The 24,445-nt window shown below is 38.2% G+C and overlaps 1 protein-coding gene across 3 annotated transcripts; it reads left to right on the forward strand.

The window, feature by feature from the left end:
• Window positions 1-253: 253 nt before the first annotated feature.
• Window positions 254-24,106, forward strand: cc2d1b (coiled-coil and C2 domain containing 1B). Of its 3 annotated transcripts, none has more exons than XM_040143859.1 (26): window positions 254-346; window positions 648-796; window positions 3,092-3,236; window positions 4,757-4,860; window positions 5,896-6,015; window positions 6,598-6,744; window positions 8,261-8,588; window positions 9,680-9,798; window positions 11,391-11,469; window positions 12,191-12,274; window positions 13,652-13,797; window positions 14,447-14,519; window positions 14,781-14,917; window positions 14,998-15,127; window positions 15,715-15,887; window positions 16,739-16,864; window positions 17,502-17,560; window positions 18,262-18,378; window positions 19,863-19,936; window positions 20,390-20,448; window positions 20,550-20,601; window positions 20,755-20,854; window positions 21,282-21,372; window positions 21,545-21,667; window positions 21,769-21,818; window positions 22,206-24,106. In XM_040143859.1, exons 2-25 carry the CDS (start codon window positions 734-736, stop codon window positions 21,778-21,780), a joined length of 2,661 nt encoding a protein of 886 aa, XP_039999793.1. In that variant the 5' UTR covers window positions 254-346; window positions 648-733; the 3' UTR covers window positions 21,781-21,818; window positions 22,206-24,106. The 3 variants fall into 3 exon arrangements, with proteins under 3 accessions (XP_039999793.1, XP_039999794.1, XP_039999795.1); XM_040143860.1 differs by having other exon boundaries at window positions 6,601-6,744; XM_040143861.1 differs by lacking the exons at window positions 19,863-19,936; window positions 20,390-20,448; window positions 20,550-20,601; ... (3 more) ...; window positions 21,769-21,818; window positions 22,206-24,106 and adding an exon at window positions 18,678-19,546.
• The last annotated feature ends 339 nt before the right edge of the window (window positions 24,107-24,445 follow it).

The following is a 24,445-nucleotide window of genomic DNA, read 5'->3' on the forward strand; positions in this document are numbered from 1 at the left end:
GAGTACTTTTACTTTTGGTATTTTATTTTGCTGATGATACTTTTGAACTTTTACTTAAGGCGGACTTTTACTTGTAAGATCGTATTTTTACAGTTGTGTTACTTTTACTTAAGTAGAGCATCTGCATATTTCTTCCACCACTGTTTGATTTATTTGTGCGTTTTACCTGACACAGTGGGAGTCAGGGCTGCCTGGCAGACACGACTCAGGGAGAACACGAAATTGTCTCAGCCCCGGACGCTCCCTCGCTCTGCGCATGCGTATTTATACAAACCCATTATAATGTCGAACTGCAGAATTGAAACTGCTCTTGTGAAAACTACCCGGTGAAGTGGTGAATGAGCAGGTAAACACACACGCGCTTTTCAAGTCAGATAAAACTCTCTATAAATACTTGCCAGCACCGAGCGGAGCAGTCGACCTCTTGCTGACAAATAAACTTTTTGAGTTGGAGACAAGAAACATGGCTAGCTAGCGGCTAGCCGCTCAGCTAACGTTACCGTCGGTTGGCAGCTCGCTGTCTGTTTGGCAGCCACCTGACAACCGCTCACATGATTGTAACTACTGGGACCAGCTCCCGTTGACATTAGCGAGGCGATTTTATCTATTCATTTATTTATTTATTTTAAATGTGTCTCATGTTTTAGGGGTCGTTTGGATCACTGGAGTGTCGCTGTGGGCTTGTTAGACAACAAGCCAGAACAACAACAACAACGACAACAACAACAAAAACATGTTTGGTAAAAAGAAGAGAGCACCACAGCCCAAAGGCCAGGGCGCTGCTGCAGCCAAGCAGGTAATAACAACTCTGATAACTAATGTTAGAGACAAGCAGCGAATGAAGAAGTACTCGTATCCTTTAGTGAAAATGCTATTACACCTTTGTAAAAAAAAAAACAAATTACAAGTAAATAAAAGCGCAGAAATAATAACAGCAAAATGTACCCAAAGTGTTTATGTATTACTTGATTATTTAACAGGGACAATACACGATACAGTTATTGCACCAGATATAGCTACAGTCAGAGCTAATTTTCAGCAGTAGTCCCTGGGCAGAGGCCACCGGTGATGAACAGGTAGCAGAAATAAAAGATAACATATGATAAAACATATGTAGGCAAATCTGAAAATTAAAAAAAAAAAAAGAAAAAGAATACTAGGTTACAGCTAGGGAATATGCAATCAGTAATCTCAACATCATTGTAAAAAAAACAACAAAAAAAACAGACATTTCGTCAGTACAATAGATTTCCAACCGGACACTTAGTGCTAGTGCTGGCCACATAATCAGCGTCTCTTAGCTCTGTGACTGCAGATCTGAGTATCCCGCAGCCTTGTCTTCAGACTGGATTTACAGTTTTTAAAAGTACTGCCCTCACTGATCCTCAGTCCACATCCCGGCTGCCTTAACAGAAAAGGAGTTTCCACCCAATTTTGTAGACTGAATTTTAACACAGTCACCTCTCATGGAGGCTCTCAGGTTGTGGTGCAAGATTTTGAATGATCTTATACAATAAACTAACATTAGCCATAAACCGAACATTCTTAAATGTCAAAAGATTATACTTTTTAACTATATTGCAAGAGTTGAAAGAGTTGAACAATTAATCCATGGACAAGATTGGAGCCCTCCACTTTTAAATGAGACTTGGAAAGCAGTCTTTGAACATGCCCATGACTCCTCTCCCTGTAGTAGACATGGGCTCATGCAGTTTAACATTGTTCGTGTCCATTTGACAAAAGCCAAATCATCCAAAACATATCCAGATCAGGATCCAGCGTGTTGCAGACTAAAGTAAACTGTCTCCAGCTACTCTGATTTACATGTTATGGTCATGCCCTGATCTGCATAATTTTTGGGGCTTAGTATGTTTTACAAGACACAGATTGAATCAAATCCTTTAACTGGCATTTTTTAATGTAAAACCATAGAGTGCTGCCTGGTCTATGAATATTTACCTGACTGATAGCGGATCGTCTTATCCTATTTAATTAGAGAGAAAGAAAGAGAGAAAAAAAAAAATCCTCATATTCCAGGTGGTTGAGACGTATCATTTAAAACGAAAGAAAATCTGATACTTTTAGTAAAATATGGACACATTTAATATTCTTTTTAGGGACAAAAATAACACAAAATAACAAAAAAACATTTTTGTCACTGGGACAAAAAATGGACTAAGATTGTCCCTTATGTGCAGGTTTTTAAGGTCCTTTGAATGATTTGTATCAACATATTTGTTTTTATGTTTGTATGTAATTTCTTTTGCAATTTTACCTCTTCTATACATTTCATTTCTTATGATTTATTATTGTACATTCTGAATTTATTTTTGTAGCCTTTTGGAGAGGGAGGGAGGGATGGATTTGGTGGGGAGATGTGTTTCAGAGGGCAGGCATATTGTGTACTCTATTGAGGTTTTTCCATACTTGTTTGTGTATGTTGGAATATTTCTTTTGTATATAACTTGGAAAATTCCATAAAGAGAGTTATTTAAAAAAAAATACTCATTCTGCAGAAAAGTGCCCCCAGTCAGTGATGTTTTATATGACATATTTGAGCAGCATTTTACTGTTGTAGCTGTTCAAGCTGGAGCTAGTTTTAAATACTGTATATTCAGTCAGGTAGTTTAGTCCAGTGGTTCCCAACCTAGGAGTCAGGCCCCTGCAAAGGGTAACAAGATAAAACGGAGGGGTTGTAAGATAATTAATGGGGTAGGAACAAAAACAAAGTTCTGAAGCACAAATTTAAATAAATCTCTCTGACTTTTTTCTTTTTTTTTAAATTTCTCTTTCTTTGTGAAAAGTTTGGATAAATTAACCAATTTGAGCCTAGTTTCATCTAAACATATTTTAAATGAAACCATTTGAGAAGTTTTAAGGGAAAATCACTCTTTGGTGAAAGTGCTAACAAATCGTAACCATCTGAAGGGATTACAAGCCAAAATGATATAAAGTTAAAAAGAAGGATAAATTAGAAATATAAGTAAAGTACAAGTACCTCAAAATTTTACTTAGGTACAATACTTAAGAAAATGTACTTGTTTACTTTCTGGCAAGGGAGTGAAGTTTATCTTTTGCCTCCTGGTTTCAGATGGGTTTGTTTGTAGACCTGGACCCTGAGGAGATGATGATGGGTATGGAGGAGAATCTGGACGACCCGGACTTGGAGGCAGAACTTGCTGCTATCACTGGAAATAAAGCTGATGTCAGAGGGAGAGCCAAGCAGAAGGGGAGGAGTGAGTGCAGTGGTTATGATTTATTGTCCTAAACAATCCCTTTAAACAGTTAGTATTTTTTGCCATGACTGGACGAATATTTGCGACAGGTTGAAGGCTACTGATCTGAGGAGCGTTTCATATGCATGTTAAGTTGTGTTGTCCCCTTTGAGTCATTGCATACTATAGCCTGATCTATGTGGGATTTTGAAGGCCAATACTTATATTGACATTTGAGAGTTTAAAAAGCCCGATAATGATATATCGGCCGATATAAATTTTCTTTACACAGCCCATAACATACGACACTGTGAAAAACTTTTTATGCACTTAAAGTAAAGTGAGGCTGCTTTAAAAAAAATGATGATTTTTATTTATCAGTTGAGTTCATACAAAGTGCAATCAACAGGAAAAAAACCTAAATCAAATCAATATTTGGTATGACCACCCTTTTCCCCTTAAAACAGCACCAGTTTTCCTTGGTATACTTACACACAGTTTTTCAAGGTATTTGTCAGGCAGGTTGCTCCAAGCATCTTGGAGAACTTGCCTCAGTTCCTCTGTGGATTTAGTCTGTCTCGTTGTCATCTGTCCCTTCACGCAATCCCAGACTGACTCCATGATGTTAAGATCAGAGCTCTGTGGGGGAAAGACCATCCTTTGCAGGACTCCTTGTTGCTGTTGTCTCTGAGGATAGTTTTTTATGACTCTGGCTGTGTGTTTAGGCTCGTTGTCCTGCTGCAGAATGAATGTGGGAACGATCAGACGCCTCCCTGATGGTATTGTGTGATGGATAGGAATCTAAAAAACTAAAGTGTCTAAAACTTTTTCCACACAACTATAGGTAATAAATGAGTATTAGCCAATAAATCAGCCTTGTCAATTCATTGGTTGGGGATCTAGTACATACACTATATGATCAAAAGTATGCGTACAACCGGGACTTAGTAGCCTGGATTCAGACCTCTAAATCACTGTCAAAGGTGCCAAGGTGTTGGGTGGGAGTTTAGTCAGAGATCAGTACAGGCCAGTCGAGCTCCTTCACACCAAACTGGGAAAACCATTTCTTCTATGGAGCTCGCTTTGCACACAGGGCAATGTGGTTTAAAGGGGAAAGGTCCTCCCCCAAACTGGTATTCCTTTCTCCCCAAGGACTCACAAAACTGTTATCTGCTCCATGTAAAAAATCTTCTTTATTGAATTAAATTGGCTCTTTGTCAGGTACAGAGGAATCAGCACTGTAAAAACTGCAGATAACAGTGTTGTGAGTCCTCTGTGAGATGCAGTGAATCAGTTTATTTTATCCAGATACTTTTGACTATATAGTAAATTATGATACGACTATGCTGCTGAAAACCCTCTGCAACAATTTGTTTCTGCAGATTTATTGTCCTTGGAAAATGTTTATGCTTGTTTTTAACACTGTTGCCACAAATCACACTATTCTGTAATTTAGTGTTTAGTACCTCATCATGTGATTACGTGCTGCTGATGTCACATATAAGCTCAGTTGGATATATAACTGTGTGTTTGTGTTGCAGGCCCTTTGCCCATGGAAGACATTGCAAGAATGGCTGATGAGTGTATGAGAGATGTGGATGAGGACGAAGATTTCGACAATGTGGAAGACGACGAAGATCTGCTGGTTAGTGTTTGTGTATATTCCTCTCTGCTCTCATAACAGGGTTTGTGCCTGTTTAGATTTCAAGATTCTGGACGAGTAGGCCAATTACCAGACGCATGTTTTAAATGCACTAGCATGAATTCAAGTTGCTCTACAAACCCGCTGCGGACATCCAACAAATGCATTTTATGAATTGCTAAGCCCACAGAAAACAAACTGAATTGCTTGTGGGCCCTGTGGCTGTTGGCCGTATCATTTTTGAGTCTTGTTGCACTCACACACTCATTATGAGCCCATAAAATCAAGGTTGACATACAGTATATTAAATGATGGATACTTAATTATAGTACTTAGCGTTTTCAAATGACAAAATACCCCAAAAATGTAGCTCTATTTGTAGGGATCTTCTAAACCCCTTGATTCAGAGCTACTTTGTGATGCAGTGGCAGAAGTAAGAGAATTTTTCAGTTTTATATCTGACACAATGTAGACAGAAGACTTTTATTTTTTTACCCAGGTTTATATATTGATGTAGGTACTTTTTTTTGCCTGTTTTCATGTAAAGTGCCTTTAGGTCACATGAATGAATCACTAAAATTTTACACTGTTGCATGTGTTTTAAGTTTATTTGCGCAGCATCTTTCAACAAGCCCTTTTTTGAGGTGCCGCACTTTCAGGGCAATTCAGGGTGCTTTTCTTAAGACATAAAAAAGCTTTAGAATAACATTTAAAAGAAACAAGGCAATTAAAAAAACACATAGATATAAGATTTTAAAAAGTAAAAGCATATAGAAGATTTAAAATAAACTAAAACTGAGTAAAGATTAAACAGGAGAATAAAAGTTACAATGCAGTGCAAAATATGAGTGTTGATTCGTCGATAAGTTGGTCTTAATTTCATCTGCACATTTGGGTTTACTGTGATTTGTCAAGGAACTGCATGTTTTATCAATCCAGCCAATGGAAAACATGTCACAATCTGTTCTCTGAAATCCTGCCGTAAATATGAGCAATCAAAGTTGGCTGTTGATCAGTTGCTGTATTTTTCCTCATCAGGCAGAGCTACAGGAAGTGGTGGGTGAGGGGGAAGCTGAGGATGCTGCAACTGTTTCCTCCACATCTTCTGACACTGTTGAATCTTCTCAAGCTGAAACTCCAGAGTCCCCACAGCCGCAGGTACAATACGTGCTGCTCTCTGCTAGCCTTGACAGTGACACCATCAGCCCCCAATTTAGTGTCATTTGGCATCATTCCTCGTCTACCGGTAACAGGAAAGGGTAGACGTTTTATGTCCTCTTTTCCTGCTGCTGGTGTACAGAATTAGCTGCCTATTTATATCTTAAACTCTGCCAATTTGGATATTTTTTAGTATAAATACCTCTAAACAATAGTTGTTTACCTTATTATGTGACCGGTAAAATAGATGCACTTGAGACTGGTAAATATTTTTCACTATTGCTGGTAAGTCTGTGGATTCCTGTAAGCACATTTCCTGATACTTACCCACCTGAGTTTCAGTATACATAAATAGCTTTGAATAAGTTGTGTGACTAATATTTGAAACAAGTGATTAAGGATGAAATATAGATTCAGAAATTGCAGTAAGTACTACTTGTATTATTTATCTCTGACATATACTTTCAATTCTCAACCCACAGTTTTGCGGTCTGAATAATTTTTTGACCTAATAGATGTACCAGATGTTTTCAGATAATGTTGACAGCACCTCCCTCTTGTTTTGGTACTACACTTGTGAAGCAGCAGGAAGTAAAGGTCTCCTCAGCGGCCCCCGGCAGCCTCCTGCACACCCTGGAGGAGAGGGTAGCCATGTATAAGACAGCCTTACAAAATGCCAAGAGCGCAGGGGAGACCTCCAAAGCCAGGAGATTCGATCGCGGTTTGAAGGTGGGTGAGATTACTGCCTGATGAGAAAATATATGCTCAAGGTGCTAAATTACAGGAGAGTTTTCACCATAAATTATAGTCTGTACTGTTATAAAATGGGATTTGTTGTCTGACATTGTGAAATAAGATTTGTTGTATTAATTAGCAATACAGTCTATTTACAAAGTGAGGTTACTTGTAGAATTTAATCTTGAAATGCTTAGGAATGTTACCTGACGATGACAGATCTATTTACTGAGATGGTTCACACCAGTATCATATACATGATACTTTATCATTTGTCATTACCTTAAAGGATAAGGCTGGTGATGTTCAACAAATCTCATGAAAAGACCTAAACCAACAATATGTTAGTGCATCTCTCACTACATGTGATTTCCCCAGTTTGTCTGTGGTACTCAGCCCCAAATCTATTTGTTACTACTTAAATCTAAACTGGCTAACAAATATAAAGTTTGATCTAAAAAAACAAACAAACAAACTAATAATTTCAGTACTTTGCTACAAAGTCTGGGCACTGTAGTTTTGTTCAAACGTTACTCAAACAGGAAGAATTGTGGGGGACTGTTTTTTCAGCTGGGGATTAATACATATTTATTATTTCTGTGAGTATTTCTTGCAGCAGGATGGTGTATGTGGTAATGACTCCAAATAAACTACTGTGAAGTTCTTTTAGACAAGGAGATATCAGGATTTGGATACACTTGTAATACTTGTTAGAAAGATTGGTTCATTGTTGGTTTGACTTATCCTTTAACAGATACAGTTATATAGTATCGTGTCGAGAAAGTCTTCTGTTATCTGTGGTATTGTGTGATTACTTTATCACTGAGAACAACAGTAACAGGTGGAATTAAAGACAGTATATCCTGTATAATTTCAATTCCAAAAAATCTAAAAGCAGTTTTTGTGTCTGCTAGACTAGTAGTTAAGACATATACCCCGCATAGCAATCAGAATGTTCCTGCTTTAATTCCAGATGGGGACTTTTCTTGCTTGTCATACCTGTCTCTCTCCATATACTATATAGTTCTGTCTGGATCAACACTTTAAGTTGTCAAATAAAGGCAAAATGCCAAAAAAAAAGAAAAAGAAAAATACCAGTCGTCTTGAAAAGCAGTTCAGAAACTGAAAACAGCTGAACCAGTCAGAGCTGAAGATTTTATTTAAATTATGTGAGCAGCAATAAACATGCCCAAAAGGTACAGATTTGTAGAAACACAAGAGACAGCCTGTGTTTTGGTATCGATTTGTCTGATGACACTGTTTAGCTCCCTGGTAGACTTCATGCTGTTTGTCATCTCTTAAATCAATTCTCAAATTCTTATTTTCATCATGTAAGATGTTTCATATAGTTTGTGCCTGCCCACCTGTGGCATTTGCTCATTTTGTTGTTTTACTGATGTGTTTTTAATTTGTGTCTGGATTGAACTGCTGCAATGCTTTGTTTATAACACATTAAGTACTTCTTAACTCTGTTTTAAATCTTACTGACTTATACTATTGCTCTCTACAGAATTTGGAGACGATGTTAGCTGCTGTGTATAAGGGGAGGCCTGTGAACGAGGCAGAAATCCCTCCTCCTGTTGCCACTGGGGCCCCGAGGGCTCCCCCTCGCCCTGCCGTTCCTCCACGGCCTGCACCCCCTGTACCCTCGCGTCCTGAACGCTCTCCTTCGGATCAGCAGGAGAAGTCGGAGGCCACTACACCACCGGCTGCTGTACCAGAGATCATCACGCCCACCAGTGAAGAGGAGCAGTCGTCTTCCACCCTGAGCAGCGTCCCATCTCCAGAGAAGCAGACAGAGGAACTTGCTGACCTGCCGCAGACCAGTCAGACAGATGGTCAGTTTGTCTTGGATTACATAGTTATATCAGGGACAATAGTGGTTATTAGAGAAAGTAACCTTTGGATAGACAATTAAAAGCAAGAAACATGTTTCCCATGGAAATGACCAGTCCTGAGCACTACCCCTTTCTCTCAGTGCACCAGTCAAAGCAGAGGACAAACTCAGACAACCTCAGTCATTTGTCCACTCTAATATCTCAGCTACCAGGTGCTCACATTAAAGCTATAAGGTAAAAACTACAAAAGCACTTTGAAGATGGTCAGAAGATGTGCCACAGGGGTATGTAACGGTTATATTTGGTCCCTGACAACATATGATTTAGGGCTCAAATGAACAGTGATTAATCAATCAACAGAAATTTATAATCAATTAACCATTTGCGTCTTTTTTTTTTTTTTTTTTTTTAAGGTAAAAATCAAAAAAATTCTCCATTCCAGGTTCTCAGAATATGCATATTTGCTGGTTTTCTTATTCAGTTTAATATCATAGAAGATTGTCTTTCGGACTGTTGGTTAGAAAAAAACATAACAAACCAACCAATAACTGATCAATCGAGAAAATAATCACGGAATTATTGATGAGTTGAAGCCTTAACGATATTCTCAAAAACGAAAACAAAGTAACAGTGGCCTAGTTTAAAGGTTCACAATATTGCTGACCAAAAGTTGTCCGAACTAGCAACAGTAACTAAGGCAGGCTGGTGCTTAGGATTAGTAAATTCCACCAGGGACTCATTGAATATTAATTTGGTCTATTTTTTGGTCCTAAATTAGAGACCATCCACAAGTAAACTTGATTTTAATATTTTAATCCATAACTTGATTTCACACTTTGTTTTCCAGCGCACTTTGCATGCCATACACTGACACATTGTAACAGGAATTGATTCACAGCCAATGGGAATTCCTTGCCTCCTCATATTTATCGTGTATAAAATATATAATATAGTGACACACTTAGAGGAGTTTATTTGATGTGGAAGGGTTGTCTTCTTTGAAAAGTAGCTGCAGAATATGGGATGAATGTGGCCTTTCACTGTGGTAATTGTTGTTCTGTTTCTGTCCCGTGAATCCCGTGAATCCACAGTGAACGAGGCAACCATGACGATACTTTTGGAGAGGCAGAAAGAATACAAGATGGCAGCTCTGAAAGCAAAGAAGCAGGGAGATGTGGAGCAAGCTAAACTTTACTTCAAGACCAGCAAGGTGAGTTACACAACCGCAGACCTCAGTTATTTGTTTAAAACTAAGACAGTGCTACCTGTGCAGAAATTTGAATCCGTGGTGTTGTTTTTTGTGTACAAGGTATCTGCTGGTCTGGAAAAGTCTAAAAAAGCAATGAGTTCAGTTTCCTCAAATAAAAAAGGCATTGGAAGGTATTAAAAAGCCCTAAATGAGCTGCAAATTTAATTTAAAAAGTCTTCAATATTTCTCCTACTGTAGGCAGTAATGTTAGTTATAAAATATTTATTATTATGTAATAAAACGTGTCCGATGGTGGGCTTTTTTTGAGACATCATAACCTAAACTACACCATCAGAAATAGCAAAGTGCAAACTGTCACTGTTGCTAGCTACCGTAGCTAGGGAGCTGAAGTGTTAATTTTAGCAAAAACTTCAGTTAATCGTTTCTCATCGGTCAATCCATCCATTCATTTTCTAAATCGTATCTGTCTCCATGCTGACTTGTAACTCAGACAAAAATGTGATATGATAAAAAATACTTACCATACTGGTTTTCCATCATTATTACTTACTTTGCCCAGTATTCTTGTGAAAGATCTTTTAAATTAAATTTTATTTGGTATTAAAAGGGTCTTATAAAAGTCTCAACTTTAACTTGGTGAACCCTGCAGCAACCCTTGTAAAAATGTGAATTTGTTTTTTTGTTTTTTGTTTTTTTTAAATGTTTTTTCTGTTGTGTGCCAGCATATCATCCTCAGTGTGGTTTTTAGCGCAGTGTCAGGAAACTAATGCATAAGGGGAAATTTGTGTAATAGATGACCAGTAGACTAATGTGTAACCTGACAACTGCCTTGTAGAATCTGGGACTGGAAGATTTTTTGTTTTTGAAAATTTAAAAAAGAAAAAAAAAACGCATATGATACAGTTTTATTTGTTTTGAGCCAAATAAATGGATTCAGTGCTTTTTACAAACTTATGTAAAGTTTGTAAAAAGCACTGCAGCCTATGTAATGCAATCTATATAACAAAACTGACAACATACAATATCAGTAGGATAAATGCCTATTGTCTCTCCTTCATCATTAAATAAAATATATAGCTGCTGACCTACAACGGTTTATAAAGTAAAACAATTTCCTTGATTCTGTCTGTTACATTTCATGTACATATGTATTACTATGAGGTAAATACAGATAATAAAGACTTGTTTGACTGCATTTAAACAATTTTACTAAGCAGAGCAAGTTTCTGCTGTAGGAATGTGGCAGCAGCTGCGTTTGTGATAAAGAGAGACACTGTGTATTTTTTAGCTTGATGAGAAATCCCATATCCATTTCTAGTTCCTGTTCAGAATTATAAAAAACTAAATAAAAATAAAACTGAACCAAATAAGGGGATTTAAATTTGCAGAAATGTTTGCTTTTTAACGATGAAAGTTGAAATCGTCATTGTTATTTTTGCAGTCTGTTATCTGAGCCTATTTGTGCACATTCTGACTGCAGGATTTCTCTCTCAAGTATGTGAAACATGCCAACAATTTGAATGCTGACAAAGACCATCATTATGTTTGACGCTTTTGCTTTTTTTTGTTTTTTGTTTTTTTTGTTGTTGCAGAGGTTCGATGCAGTGATTGAGGCATTGGAGAAAGGACAAGCAGTCGACCTGAGTGGCCTTCCACCATCTCCAGGACAGGGTGAGGAACCCTGGTATAACATGTTTTTGTTTTAGTAGCATGCTAGCAAGCAAACTTAATTTAAAAACAGAATTTACATAGTGATTTACAGGAAGAATAAAAGGGAAAGGGGAGCTATAAGTGACACGAAGAACAAGTAGAATTATAGCACAAATAAAAAATAAAAATCTAGAAAAAGCCAAAGAGAACAAATGGGTTTTAAGATGCTTTTTAAAAGATGTGTACCAATTTGGTTTCTCTTGGACTATGAAAAAAGTAAAATATAAAAGATGTCTGGCTATGTTGTATGGAGCTATAACACAACGATAAAAAGTGAGTAAAAATTGTGAATTATAAAAAAATAGAAAATAAAAACACTGAAAAAGCAGCTGTAAATTGAAAAACAAGAAAAACCCTAGGTAACAACACAAGTAACATACTTGTAACCAGCAGAAGAATAACTCTTTAAAAAGTTTAGTTTTTACTACAAGAACTGGATTATATTTTAACAAAGTGCAGACATGAGAAGAAATTAGCCCAGAAACCCGACAGAGGTCACAAAATTCTTCCAGGAGGGGAATGCACATGAGGAAATCAATATCTTCAACCTCAAATATTTTCAACAAATTTCATAAAATAAGTGAACTAATTTTAGTGGACTAATAAGGTACAGTATCGTCAACAGAAACCTCCAGTATCTGTTTCTGTATGATACAGTTCATCTCATGTTATTGTGTTGTAGGTCCGGGAGGAAGCTCTGCTCAACCGAAGGAACTTTCCTCTGGTCAAATGGCACATGTCACACAACCGGTTTCAGCAACTCCAGGTAGTAACAATTCCAACATTTAGTAACCATATGTACGAGCTTGTGTTGTTGCGGTGGCATACGTTTCTTTTTGACCAACCATGCAGGTCTATTTCAATTTCCCCTTCATGTCTCTTAGCAGTATTTATGTCAGTCTGCCAAAGTCATCTTGAGATTTAACGTAAGGCGTGAGTTCAAATAGAAGGAGAAACACCGCTTGTGTTGTGCACATCATGGTTATGTATACGCATGTCTACAGAAACTGGTTAGAAAAAAAAAAAAAAAAAACACCAAACAATACATTCACCAAAATTTTACATGGCTGATAATGAATAATGATAATGATAATTTGGAAGGCCACCATAAGTGAAAAGAACTAATAGAAATTCATTCAAACAGGCTACTTGTCACTTAAGTCATTTAGAAGTTTGAAAGTGAAACAGAAAACCACCTGACAAAACAAGTTTTCCTGAAAGAAAGTCACACAACGGTAGAAAATGGTCGGGTATCAAACCTTGATACTTTCTACTTTTTCTATTTTTCAGCCAAATTGCTTCCACAATACTGAGTCAAATTCTTAGTCTTATGTGGTTATTCTTCAGTAAGATACTTCCTGATCGGAATCATAATATTGTATCATATTTTTGTGGCAAACTTTTTGTCCAGCTTATTGCATTAGCACAGCACTGATGCATTTGAGAGGTTCAGCTTTATTTGGTTAAATGGAGAATGAAAAATGTCATTTTGGCATCTGCCATCCATCAGGCACAGGTATTTAAACATTCAAAACATTACCCAAGCTCACAGTTAAGTCAGTTTATCTTAAGTTTTTCTGATTGGTTTGTCATAGCATTATTTTTTTTATTGCCACACCAGCAGCAGCAGCATGGCTCTAGGGTTGGCAGTGTCAGTCAGTCCACCACTTTGGTCCAGCTTGAAATATTTCAAGAAGTACTGGATGGATTGCCATGAAAACTGCAACAGATTCTCAGGGTCTCTAGACGATAAATTCTACTGACTTTTGTGATCCCCTGACTTTTCCTCTAGCGCCACCATCAGGTCAAAATCTCAGTTTGTGTACTAAATAGTTGCAAAACTAACACAACCATTCCCATCAGCCTCAGCTGCACTTTGTGTTTAGTGCTGATTAGCAGATGTTAGCATGCTAACATGATAAACTAAGATGGTGAACACTGGCAACATTATACCTGCTAAACATCAAAATGTTAGCATTGTCACTGTGAGCATATTAGCATGCTAATGTTGGCATATAGCTTAAAGCTCTGCTGTCCCTAAGTACTGTTTAAAAACATTAGTTTTGAGGTAAATTCTCAGAACAAAACAAAAGACATTGAGAAACCATGTAAGACTGTTAACATTGTTGTCTCACTCTCTCAGCCCCTGCAGCCCCATCAGCCCCTGCAGCTCCCAAAGACGTGCTGGAGGCTCTCGAGCAGAGAAGAGACAAGTATGTGGAGGCGTCCGCTCAGGCTAAAGCCAGCGGAGATGATCGCAAGGCCCGAATGCATGACCGCATTGCCAAGGTAGGTTGAGACTAGACTCTCCTGGTGATATTCTTTAGAGAGCTTAAATAAAATGTTGTGGACAGGTTCTGTCTTTCTTTTCTTAGGGTGGCAACTAATGATTGTTTCCATGGTTGATTAATCTGCTGATTAAACAGTTTAAAATTTGTGAAAAACTGGTATTCACAATATCTTTGAGTCCACAGTGATGTCTTCAGTTTACTTGTTTTATCCAAAACCTACATTTTTTTAATTTACTGTCACATATGACAAAGAAAAGAAGCAAATACCCACATTTGAGAAGCCGAAACCAGAGAATATTCGACTTTTTTTCCTTGAAAAATGTCTGAAATTATTAGTTAATTATCAAAATAGTTGCCCATTAATTTTTTTTCAATTGACTAATCGATTATTTGACCAACCGTTTCAGCTCTGTGAAACATAGGTTAAGTTTTGTCAGACAGGGAAAAAAGTACAAAGTTAACAAGTATAACAGTGAGTAAAACTTTGTCATGAGTTAATGGATCAGCCTTAGTGTATTATTTCTTGTACATATAGTGTGTGTGTGTGTGTGTGTGTGTGTGTGTGTGTGTGTGTGTGTATGTATATTATATTGATTATACTGTGTACCTCTGTTGTTTTAAATCATTTGACGTCTCTCCTCCTGCAGCAATACCAGAACGCCATCCGAGCTCACAAAGCAGGAAAAGCAGTCAACTTTGACGAGCTGCCGGTTCCCCCTGGTGAGATTCTTTTTGCGACTCAAGTTTTTGAGGTGACAGTGTAATTTCCAAGTTACTTGTGGCTCTGTGAAATTGGTTTTGCGTTGTGTTTACGGTTCTCTAGTCCTGGGGTGTTACTTATATCACAACACAAACTGACAGAGTCTCTGTACCAGTGCCACAAGACATGTTTTTTGCACTTGACCAAAAAAGTAAATCTAGAGCTCAGTGTTTAAGAACTTTAATGCTAGTCAGTATCAGCATTTTGTTTTTATTTTATAGGCTTTCCTCCGATCCCGGGGCAGAAGGCGGCAGGAGCTGAGCAGGGATTCATTGCTGCTCTGGAGGCAGCCAGTAAGCTAGCCTCTACTGATGCTGCTGAAGTACCAGATGAAGAAGATGAGGAGAAAGAAGAGGAGGTGGCTGTCAGCATTACGTGGTCATTTTTGTTAGGTTTTTGTGGATAAATTGCTGATACAGTGTGTTGTGTCTGTTGTAGTCAAATTCTGCTGTTCCAGAAGAGCTAAAGAGGTCTACGTTGGACGTCTCCACCGCAGGTCAAGGACACAAAAGGACTCCTTCAGCTTCACCTGACAGATCAGCTGCTAGGGAAGGACTCTCACCGACAAGTAGGTTTCAAAAGTAGAACTGCAACCCATAGTTGATTAATTGATTAGCTGTTTAGCTTTTTAACAGAAGATTAATCCCTATCTATTTTGATCAATAATTGCTTCAGTAGTTTTTCAAGCAAAAGTGCCAAATATTCTCTGGTTTCTGCTTCTCAGATGTGAGGATTTGTAGCATCTCTTTATCATATGATACAGTAAATTAAAGTCCCAACATGTGATCTAAAAAAATCAGACACTCAGTTCAGCCTCTTGTGAAACTTATCAAAGGAAGTCCTCTCATTTTCTGTGACGATAAACAGACATTAGATGACATTAAAGTGATTCCTTAACAAGTTTGGTTCTCTAGCTGCACATGTGGACATAGTGTCAATATGCTTCACATATTGACTTAAAGGGAGGACTAATCTATGTCAGCTATCAGGCAGCAGCACAGTGTTGTGGTTGTCAACTGTGTAAATAGAGCAAGACAGCTGATATTATTCATCTCTCGCTCCTCTGTAGAGATAAACCTTGATGCCCATTCAAAACTACATGTAACCGTTTAGAAGCGTTTCACCTTTTCATTTTTCTCTTTCTTTGTCCTCCAGCGGTTCAGCAGCTGGAGTTCCTGGAGGGTCGGAAGAAGCAGTACATGAAGGCGGCGCTGCAGGCGAAGCAGAAGAACGACATGGAGCAGGCCAAGATTTTCCTCCGCACCGCCAAGGGCTTTGACCCCATGATCGAGGCGGCACGCAGCGGGAAAACAGTGGACATAAGCCTGGTGAGCAGAGAGTAGATTTACTCTGCCACTGGCAGTTAATGTCCTGGTTTCAACTGAATCCTGTATGAGTTATCCAAACCATGCTTACTGGTAGAAATAGCCCCTATTCATATCTATCAGTGGAAATGATTGAGTTGGGGGAACACAGTGAAAATCAGTCAGAAATCAGAAATAGTTTTTTCTTCTGATTACTGAGTCATTATTATATGACTTTTGTTATGTTGTTGATAAAGCTCTTACAGTTTTTCAGTTATGTAATTAAAAGGGTTTCATAATATTGTGAAAGGAACCGAAAATTAGCTTAGAATTTTTCTCAGTTGCAATAATGAAAAATGCCTTACAGCTTGATTTATTGAGCTGGTTTTGTTTCAGAACCAAAATATTCTGTTTAAGAAATGTCTCTGGTAAAATTTCAGTGTCTTGCATGTGGGTGTCTTTCAAGTACAGTATATCGCTGTTCAGAATAATCTTACTAATGCTTTAGCCTTGGAATAAGTCAAGTATAACTTATTTTCTATAGTACATGTTGGTGCAACCAAGGAAAGAAAATATTTTGCTGAAAAAACACGACAATAAACTGTATTTAAAAATATAAAATTCAGAGGTTAAGTCAGGAAAAACAAAGTGCATTAGGATTTATCATCTCTTAGCCATTAAAAGAGATTTTGACAAAACATAATGTTGTTTAAATGGGATACTTTGGTAAAATCATGATGAAATGAGATCATTGTGGAGATGAGGTGTATCCATAGTGCTCGTATTCCTCTAAATATGAACAAAGGTTGATGGGAGTTAATGGAGTCCCTCTGTAGCTGACCCTGTCTGTGCCATGGTCTGTGCTGTACCTGTAGGTGCCATCGCCCCCTGGTGACGAAGACGACGACTTCATCCTGGTTCATCACAGCGACGTTCAGATCTCAGAGAAAGCAGAGCAGGTTTACATGCAACTGGCCAAGATCCTCAAAGAGCAGTACGAGGTAAAGCGGCAGGATTAGGACCGAAAGAGTTCTCTGATTACAGATTATAATGATGTGGTTTATCAAAATTTATATTATTGCTAAAAACAAATTCTATCAACATTTTGACTTTTTGACCAAAGCTCATGTTTGAAATTGGTTAAACTAAAAAGCTCATTGTCAGCTCTTGTCATGATGAAATATTTTAGAAAATAAATAAATTAGTAAAATGTGGATTAGAAACCATATTAGAGTTTACAAAATAAAAGAACTTTCCTATACTGATATCAAGTCTCATCCCAAATTCGGAAACGGGTTGAAATTAATAGCTGCGATGTATTTTGTCTGTTTTTGTTTTTTTATTTTGAAATGTTTATTATACAAGTAAACGTCTTTAAATGTGTGTGCATGTTTACTCTCCCAGCACCATGGCAGTTTCCGTTCTAAGAATTTCCATTGCCCAGAAGAAACTTTAATCTCTCTCGAACCAAACATTTTTAGCTCTCTGATTATATTTAGAAGTTTCAAAATTAATTCAGATCCACAAAAAAAAAAACCCTTTGTTTTTCTGTTCCCAGTCTGGTTTCTCTGCACTGTTTGTGGAGACAAACATTTTCCTTGAGATGTCTGAGATTTCTTCTGGCTCTCCTCCTTTTAGAAATGTATGACTCACTCCAAGCAATTCACACACCTGGGGAACGTCTCCGAAACTACAAAGTAAGACTCCTGTGTCAGTCAAAACAGTTTTCATTCTGTCTAGGTTTACATACAAACTCCAAACTCAGTTATAACACTGGGTTAGGCCTGGAACTTGTTAGTACAGTCTAATTCAATCCAATTCACCTGTTCTGCCATGAAGTCGGTTTTTATCATGCCTATAATGTTCAATTTTTTTAACATTATTAAAGGGCTAATTAATTGAATTTTGTTTTACGAGGTCATAGTTAGTGATGGTTTTGTACTAGACTGCATTATACTGAGGTGATTCTAATATTCTGCCCCCCCCATGTTTGTAAATGGGGTGGGAAAAACATGAGAAACACATCTAAACCAACCTTTAACAATGACCTCAGTATCAAACGTATAATTTAATTAACTCATTTCCAATAATGTCACCAAAAACTGAACTTTTTAAACTTCGTAAAGGTAGAATTTATGGCTGAGCTGTTGCATCAGATTGCACCGATGTACCTAAATAAAGGGGCCACTAAGCATAGTTTCACTAGCAATATATTTGTGTAAATTTCTTGATTAACTTAATTATCATTTAGTCTATGAAATGACAAAAATCACAAGTTACCAGATTCCAAAGTGATGTCTTGAGATTGTCAATTTTGTCTGACCAACAGTTCCAAAGAGCCAAAGGCATTCATATGGAACATGAACATGTGGCGCTTGTGTGCATTTGTATCCTCCAGATTTGAGAAGATGGCGGAGAGTTGTAAGAAGAGTCTGGAGGTCCTGAAGCTGGCTCAGTCCAGGGGTCTGTCCCCTCCTAAACATCACTTTGAGGAGAGGTTGTTTCGCACTGTCAGGTGGGCACACTCAGGAAATATGACATCATATATGAGACAGTTTGGTCTATGAAAGTTAAAAAAAGAGTTTTGTTTTTATTTTAGTCATTAGTTGTTAAGGTAGAAAAAATGTAAACAAGCACAGGGGTAGAATGAGAAGCAGGATGAAAATGTTGATATTTTTTGTCATGTATTTAAAATGTCTGATATATTTTATGTTAACAACTCATCTTGTGGGGATGTGCAGAAGTTTGGGCACCCTTCTACTTGTAAAACACTGAGAATTTCTTTAACTTCTTTTGCCTTAATTGACTCTTTAGGACTTGTAAGGCAGGTCAAGGATTGTCAGATGATGACATGTCCAGAGCAGATCGTTTCACTGACTCTTCAAACCTTGTGGTAAAACTCAAAAACCATGGGCTCCTATAAGGAACTGAATGAGGATCTGAGAGCTTCCAGCTTGAAATTTCCACTGTCTCTGTCTTTGTTAATAAGAAATGGCCGTTGATGGGAATTGTGGAAGTTGAGACAAGATCTGGATGGCCAAGAAAACGTGGCTTGAACGACCGGTGGTGGTGCACCGTTCTGCCGTTCACCGATGCACAAACGGGGTCTACATGGAAGAGACATCAGAAGGAAACATTAACTGCGTATTCCTCATCCCAAAAGTCACCGTCTGAAGTCTGCAAAGCAACATCTGGATAATCCAGAGCTGTTTTGGAAACAAGTGCTGTGGACAGAGGAAGTTAAAACTGAGCTCTCTAGCCTTTTAGGTTGTGTGGCAGCCAGCGGCACAGGAAACATTTCACGTATAGAGGGAAAAATGGATTCCACCAAATATCAGCAAATTCTGGATGCAAATGTCCTGTAGTCATCAAGAAAGTGAAAAGAGGCTGGCCTCTACAACAGGACCATGATGCAAAGCAGACCACAAGATCCTCTATGAACTACTAGCTGAACCTTTTGGAACCTTTTTTTTGAAATTTCGTCGATGGATCTTAAACATGCTGTGTGTGCAAGACAGCCTAAAATAACCACAGAACTTGAAGTGATCCGCAGGAAGAGTGGGAGAAAAATTCTTAAATCAAGAACAGAAAGACTCTTAGCTGCTAGAAAGTGTTCTCAAGCTGTGATATTTGCCAAAGGGGGGGTTTCTAAGTATTGACTTAGTGTGGTGCCCAAACTTTTGCACCTGCCACAGTTGGTTTAATTTTTTAAATGTTTTAAGTTCATGAAATAAAAACTAACATTGCATTCCCATTTGAGGAAAGGCTTATTTTTACTATCTGTTTGCTGCAGGAGTTATATTTATTTACTTTCTCAAAAAAAAATCAGCGAAATATGGAATTGGCCTATGAGTGCCCAAACTTTTGCATACCCCAGATCCCATGTTGAAAATATATCCTTACATATTTCGTCTGAAGCGACCATACATCCTCTGCCGTTGTTGTGGATATAACCGTGAACAAGTGTTCTCGTTGTTTCCTTCCTTGCCTCCCTTTCAGGATATTTCCAGAGCTGAGCAGCACTGACATGGTGGTTGTTATCGTAAAAGGGATGAATCTTCCTGCGCCAAGTGGTAAAAAGAACAGTCTATACATATCAGTAGTGCACAGCACAATATTTCCAAAGGGGGCTTGCGAGTCTTGGAAAAGCCTTCCAGGTCTTACGTGGTTTTGAATACACTGGAAAGTGCTGTTTTATGCTTAAAATTCAATTTTGAAGCCTGAAAAGTAATTTTTTGCTTCTACTAGATCTACAGTTCTTTTCATTCTGTAATTTTTTTTTCTGTTTGAATTTGGTCTTGTTTTCAGTTTTAAGTACCAATAAAAATGATAATTAAATAAAGTCATCAAATAATGAAATCGGGTCAACACAGGTCTTGTTGACTCTTACAGTTTATTTTTAACCAAAAACCTCACATTCAGTCAAGAATGTATGGTCTGGTAAAAATAAAATAAATATGTAAACATTGTTGGAAAAGCACATTCAGTTTGACGTTGTGTGATTAAACTTTTTCTTCTTCCCTCAGGAGTGCAAACGAACGACCTGGATGCCTACGTCAAGTTTGACTTCCCCTACCCCAGCACGGTAAGAAAGTTCAACCTGCAACTCGTTTTCTTTTCACAGCTGCCGCAGGCTGCTGACGTGTCACCCACTAATAAAATGTTTGTTTTGTTTGTCACCACCAGGAGCAGCCTCAGAAACACAAAACAGCTGTCATCAAGAACACTAACTCCCCAGGTGAGACCTGGAATAAATGTGGTTTTTTTGAAATAGTGCTTTAGGAATTGAAGGTGGATTTACAGCATTTTCTGCCCAAAGCATCTGGTTTGCTGAATAAATGTTAGCTCTGCAGATAGCTGCGTGTCTTCATCTGTCATCTCTTTCGACCAGAATACAACCAGAGCTTCACGCTGTCAATCAACCGCAACCACCGCGGCTTCAGGAGGGTGGTGATGTCTAAAGGCCTCAAACTGGAGCTGCTGCACAAAGGGTTAGTCACAGACAGTGCGTTCTCTCACACCGCACGGCAACATCCTCCCTTAGGATTAGACAGACAATCCAAATATGAATGGGAGGTTTTTTGGAATTCATGGTTAAATTCTCAAATGTTGGAGCTCCCTCAAACAAGACCTTTCACTGCCCAGTATGTCATTAGCGTGTCACGATGAAACTTTGATTCTCTTCGTTCTGTTGGCCAGTAATATTACAAATATTCAGGTTTTAGCTAAAAAGTCCTAAAAGGTGAAAAACCGCCTGTTTTCCGCGCTTTTAAGTCTGGACTCCTGCTGTCCAAGAATGTCCAACGCTCCATTTCACTGTGTCAGGAACGCTGCCATGTCAGAGTGAAGTGTTATCGTGTTGAGACTGTGACAGTGACGTTGTTGTTGTTGTTGTTGTTGGCGTGCGTCGTCTCACAGAGGTTTCCTGCGGAGCGACAAGCCGATTGGGACGGCCCTCGTGAAGCTGGACAAACTGGAGTCACACAGTGAAATCAGGGAAATTGTAGAGGTGAGCAGCCTTTAGTTCAAAAAGACCAGAACAGACAAGGAGAAAGATCAGAAAACAAACCTGGAATAGAGATTTTTTTTTTTTTTTTTCTTTTAAGTTGAGTGTTTGGCTGAGCATAACGATGCTCCCTTACAACTGTTTGCCTGTTTTGCCTAAATGTTTCTCTTGTCAGGTGATGGATGGTCGTAAGCCCACAGGGGGTCGGGTTGAAGTGAAGGTCCGACTGAGGGAGCCCCTGAGTGGTCAGGACATGCAGACGACCACCGAGCGCTGGCTGGTGATCACCCAGTCACAGGTAGCGCTAAATACACCTTTTGATGTTTTTGCATTATTATCTCAAAAGACAAACCTGAGATCATGTAAAACTTTTTTTTTTTTCCTTTTTTTTACTCCAAGGTACTTGTTTAGATAATCCTGGAAGATTCAAGATAACATACATGATACAGGTAATTATTTATATAACTTAAATGCAGATCTGTCATATTTGCTGTTAATTGTATATTATTTTAAATTAAAGGAGCAATTTTGGGATTTACACTTCTTGCCGAGAGTTAGATGAGAACATTGATAGATAGTCAGGCTAGCTGTTTCTCCCCCTACTTCCAGGCTTTATGCTAAACTAAGCTAACCGGCTGCTGGCTAAATATTTTGCGTACAGACACGAGAGTGGTATCGATCTTCTCATCCAAATCTCAGCAAGAAAACAAATGTGCATATTTCCCAAAAGGTCAAATTACTGCTTTAAATGTGGATGTTAAAGGATATGTTTGAGTATATTTGATGATTTTATACTATAAATTTCCACCTGACGATGGAACGTCTTTGTCTTCCAGATTAAAAGGCACTCCGGCATAAAGTCTCTGAGGAGGAAGGGGTGGAGAGAGGAAGGCGTTTTGGATCTGATGAGGACGGTCTGTCATTCAGATTAGACTCGGACCTACATGGGTCTTTGACTTTTTCAAACTTTTGCACATTTGCAAGACACAAGAGCTCCCTTTCACACAGCAGTCGACCAGGAGGAGGAAAGGAACCGGTTTAGTGTAGGTCAGCCGGCCTCTGGCTCAGTGACATGAACCTCGTGTCTGTCTTCAGTCTGAGGGGCTGCTGTGGGGTTGTGATGCACCAGGCAGACTTTAGGGCAACAAGGTGAAGGCTATTTAATTAATCTGATTTAAATTAGAGAAAAACACTCACGGTTGCCCACAATTTTTCCTCGTGCATCAGTGCGGCTCCTGGAGGACGGCAGTGTGTCCTGTGCTAATGTTGAAGGGGCTCAGTGTCGAGCTAACCTGATCCTGCTGCCCGACTTGACTTTAGTTAATATATTATATCAAAGAATGTGTACATATATCTCATATTATACAGCTCTGGTATCTAGAACTGCACCTATGCACTAATACCAAAGTAATCACAGTTGCTGTAAAATCCTGCATATTTGAAATCGCCTTCAGCTGCCAAACCTGCTTCAGTGGACGACACGAGAGGGTCATATGTGTGACGGTACGTAAATGGTCAGGGTTTTCTATTATTTTTCCACACAATTCATCTGCTGCTCAGTGTGATAACATCAGGCAGAGGCAGTACCCTCACAGATGTTTTACAGGAGTATGCCACATAATGACGATACAATACAATGTACAATTATAGAACTATTTTAAAAGACCACACTCCGTTTTTGGCACCTTTCACTTTGATTAATAAGTCATTAAACTGTGGTTACTAAACTGTACATGTATTTATCCCTAGCTCTAAGTGTGTTACACTTGCATCTCACTTGTCTTGTTTACACTGAATAGCAGCAATTTGAGCAGTGTGTGTGAGAAACAAGTTTAAGAGTTTCAGTCTAGAAAGCTAAATATCTTATAACAGATAATCATATCGCAGATGATTATGTCAAAAAGTATTTTCTAAATTAACACCAAAAGGCTGACTTAGTTAAAGTAATAGTTCAACCTTTTGAGAAATGCACTTAAATCGTTAAATGAGAAGATGGATACCACTCCCGTGCCTGGGGGTTAAATATGAAGCTGCAGTTGGAACACGCTTAGCTTATCTTAGCTTAGCGTGAAGATCAGAACATCTCTCCAAAGTTTAAAAATACACTTCCCCACACCCCTGAAGCTAACTAATGGACACGTTGTATCCCAAGCAGAGATGTTTTGTGTCTGTAGGTGTATTATTTTACACTTTGGAGTTAGTCAGGCTAGCTGTTTCCCCTCTGCCAGTCTTGATGCTAAGCTAAGCTACGCAGCTCCGGGCACAGACATGAGGGTGGTGTTGATCTGACTCTCAGTGAGAGAGAAAATTAGATAATTTCCCAAAACATTAAACTATTTATTTAAATGTGTGGAACTATTTTTCTAAAACTATGCATCACTTCTCTCATGCGGTGGATACTGAATCTTGGGGTTGATCCCTCAGTGTTTTTAAAAGGCCAGTTCACCCAAATTACAAAAAGAAATTTAGTAAATGGTTTATAACACACTATAATGTTGTTAAAAGCAGGTATGTGTTTATTAATGTTTGTCAACAAGTCACTCCTATGTGTGCAACCAAAAGTGGAGGCATTATAATGAAAATTCACTAGCACGCAGTTGTATAAAATAAAGTCTAAGAAGTTATAATTGTTAAATACTGTACATTAATACAAATGTAAAAAAGTCCTAATATTTGCGTATAACTACATTGTACTGTGTTATAAACATTTATTAAATGCGTATTTACTGCTTATAAATGCTAATCAGGTGGACTTAAAACTTAAAATTTGATAAACTTTCCAGTAACGTGTCTTTACACATACAAAATGAGATCATTGGAACAATTTCCAATGAAAGACATAAACCCATGTGGACCTTTTTAGTTTCTAAAAAGCGACACTGTTGTTGAAATGAGAAATCTATAGGGTGAGATTTTTTTTTTTCAGGCTGCACTAATCAATATTTTAAAAAGGGCTCAAATGACCATGCGTAACATGAGAAGTGTCACATGTAGAGACCGACAGTGAATTATGATTCTCTTCGAATCCGAATCCCTAATCGAATCTTTTGAAGTAGTTTGTTTGATGGGAAACTGA

Source organism: Xiphias gladius, chromosome 14, assembly GCF_016859285.1.
Source record: "Xiphias gladius isolate SHS-SW01 ecotype Sanya breed wild chromosome 14, ASM1685928v1, whole genome shotgun sequence".
Taxonomy (NCBI): domain Eukaryota; kingdom Metazoa; phylum Chordata; class Actinopteri; order Istiophoriformes; family Xiphiidae; genus Xiphias; species Xiphias gladius.

Bases quoted from the DNA above. Each gene is read 5' to 3' on its own strand.
- cc2d1b (XM_040143859.1), top strand. From the start codon at position 734: ATGTTTGGTAAAAAGAAGAGAGCACCACAGCCCAAAGGCCAGGGCGCT. The intron at 15,128-15,714 runs GTAGGTTTCAAA...TTTGTCCTCCAG, and splicing joins GGAAGGACTCTCACCGACAA to CGGTTCAGCAGCTGGAGTTC. The intron at 20,855-21,281 runs GTTAGTCACAGA...GTCGTCTCACAG, and splicing joins CTGGAGCTGCTGCACAAAGG to AGGTTTCCTGCGGAGCGACA.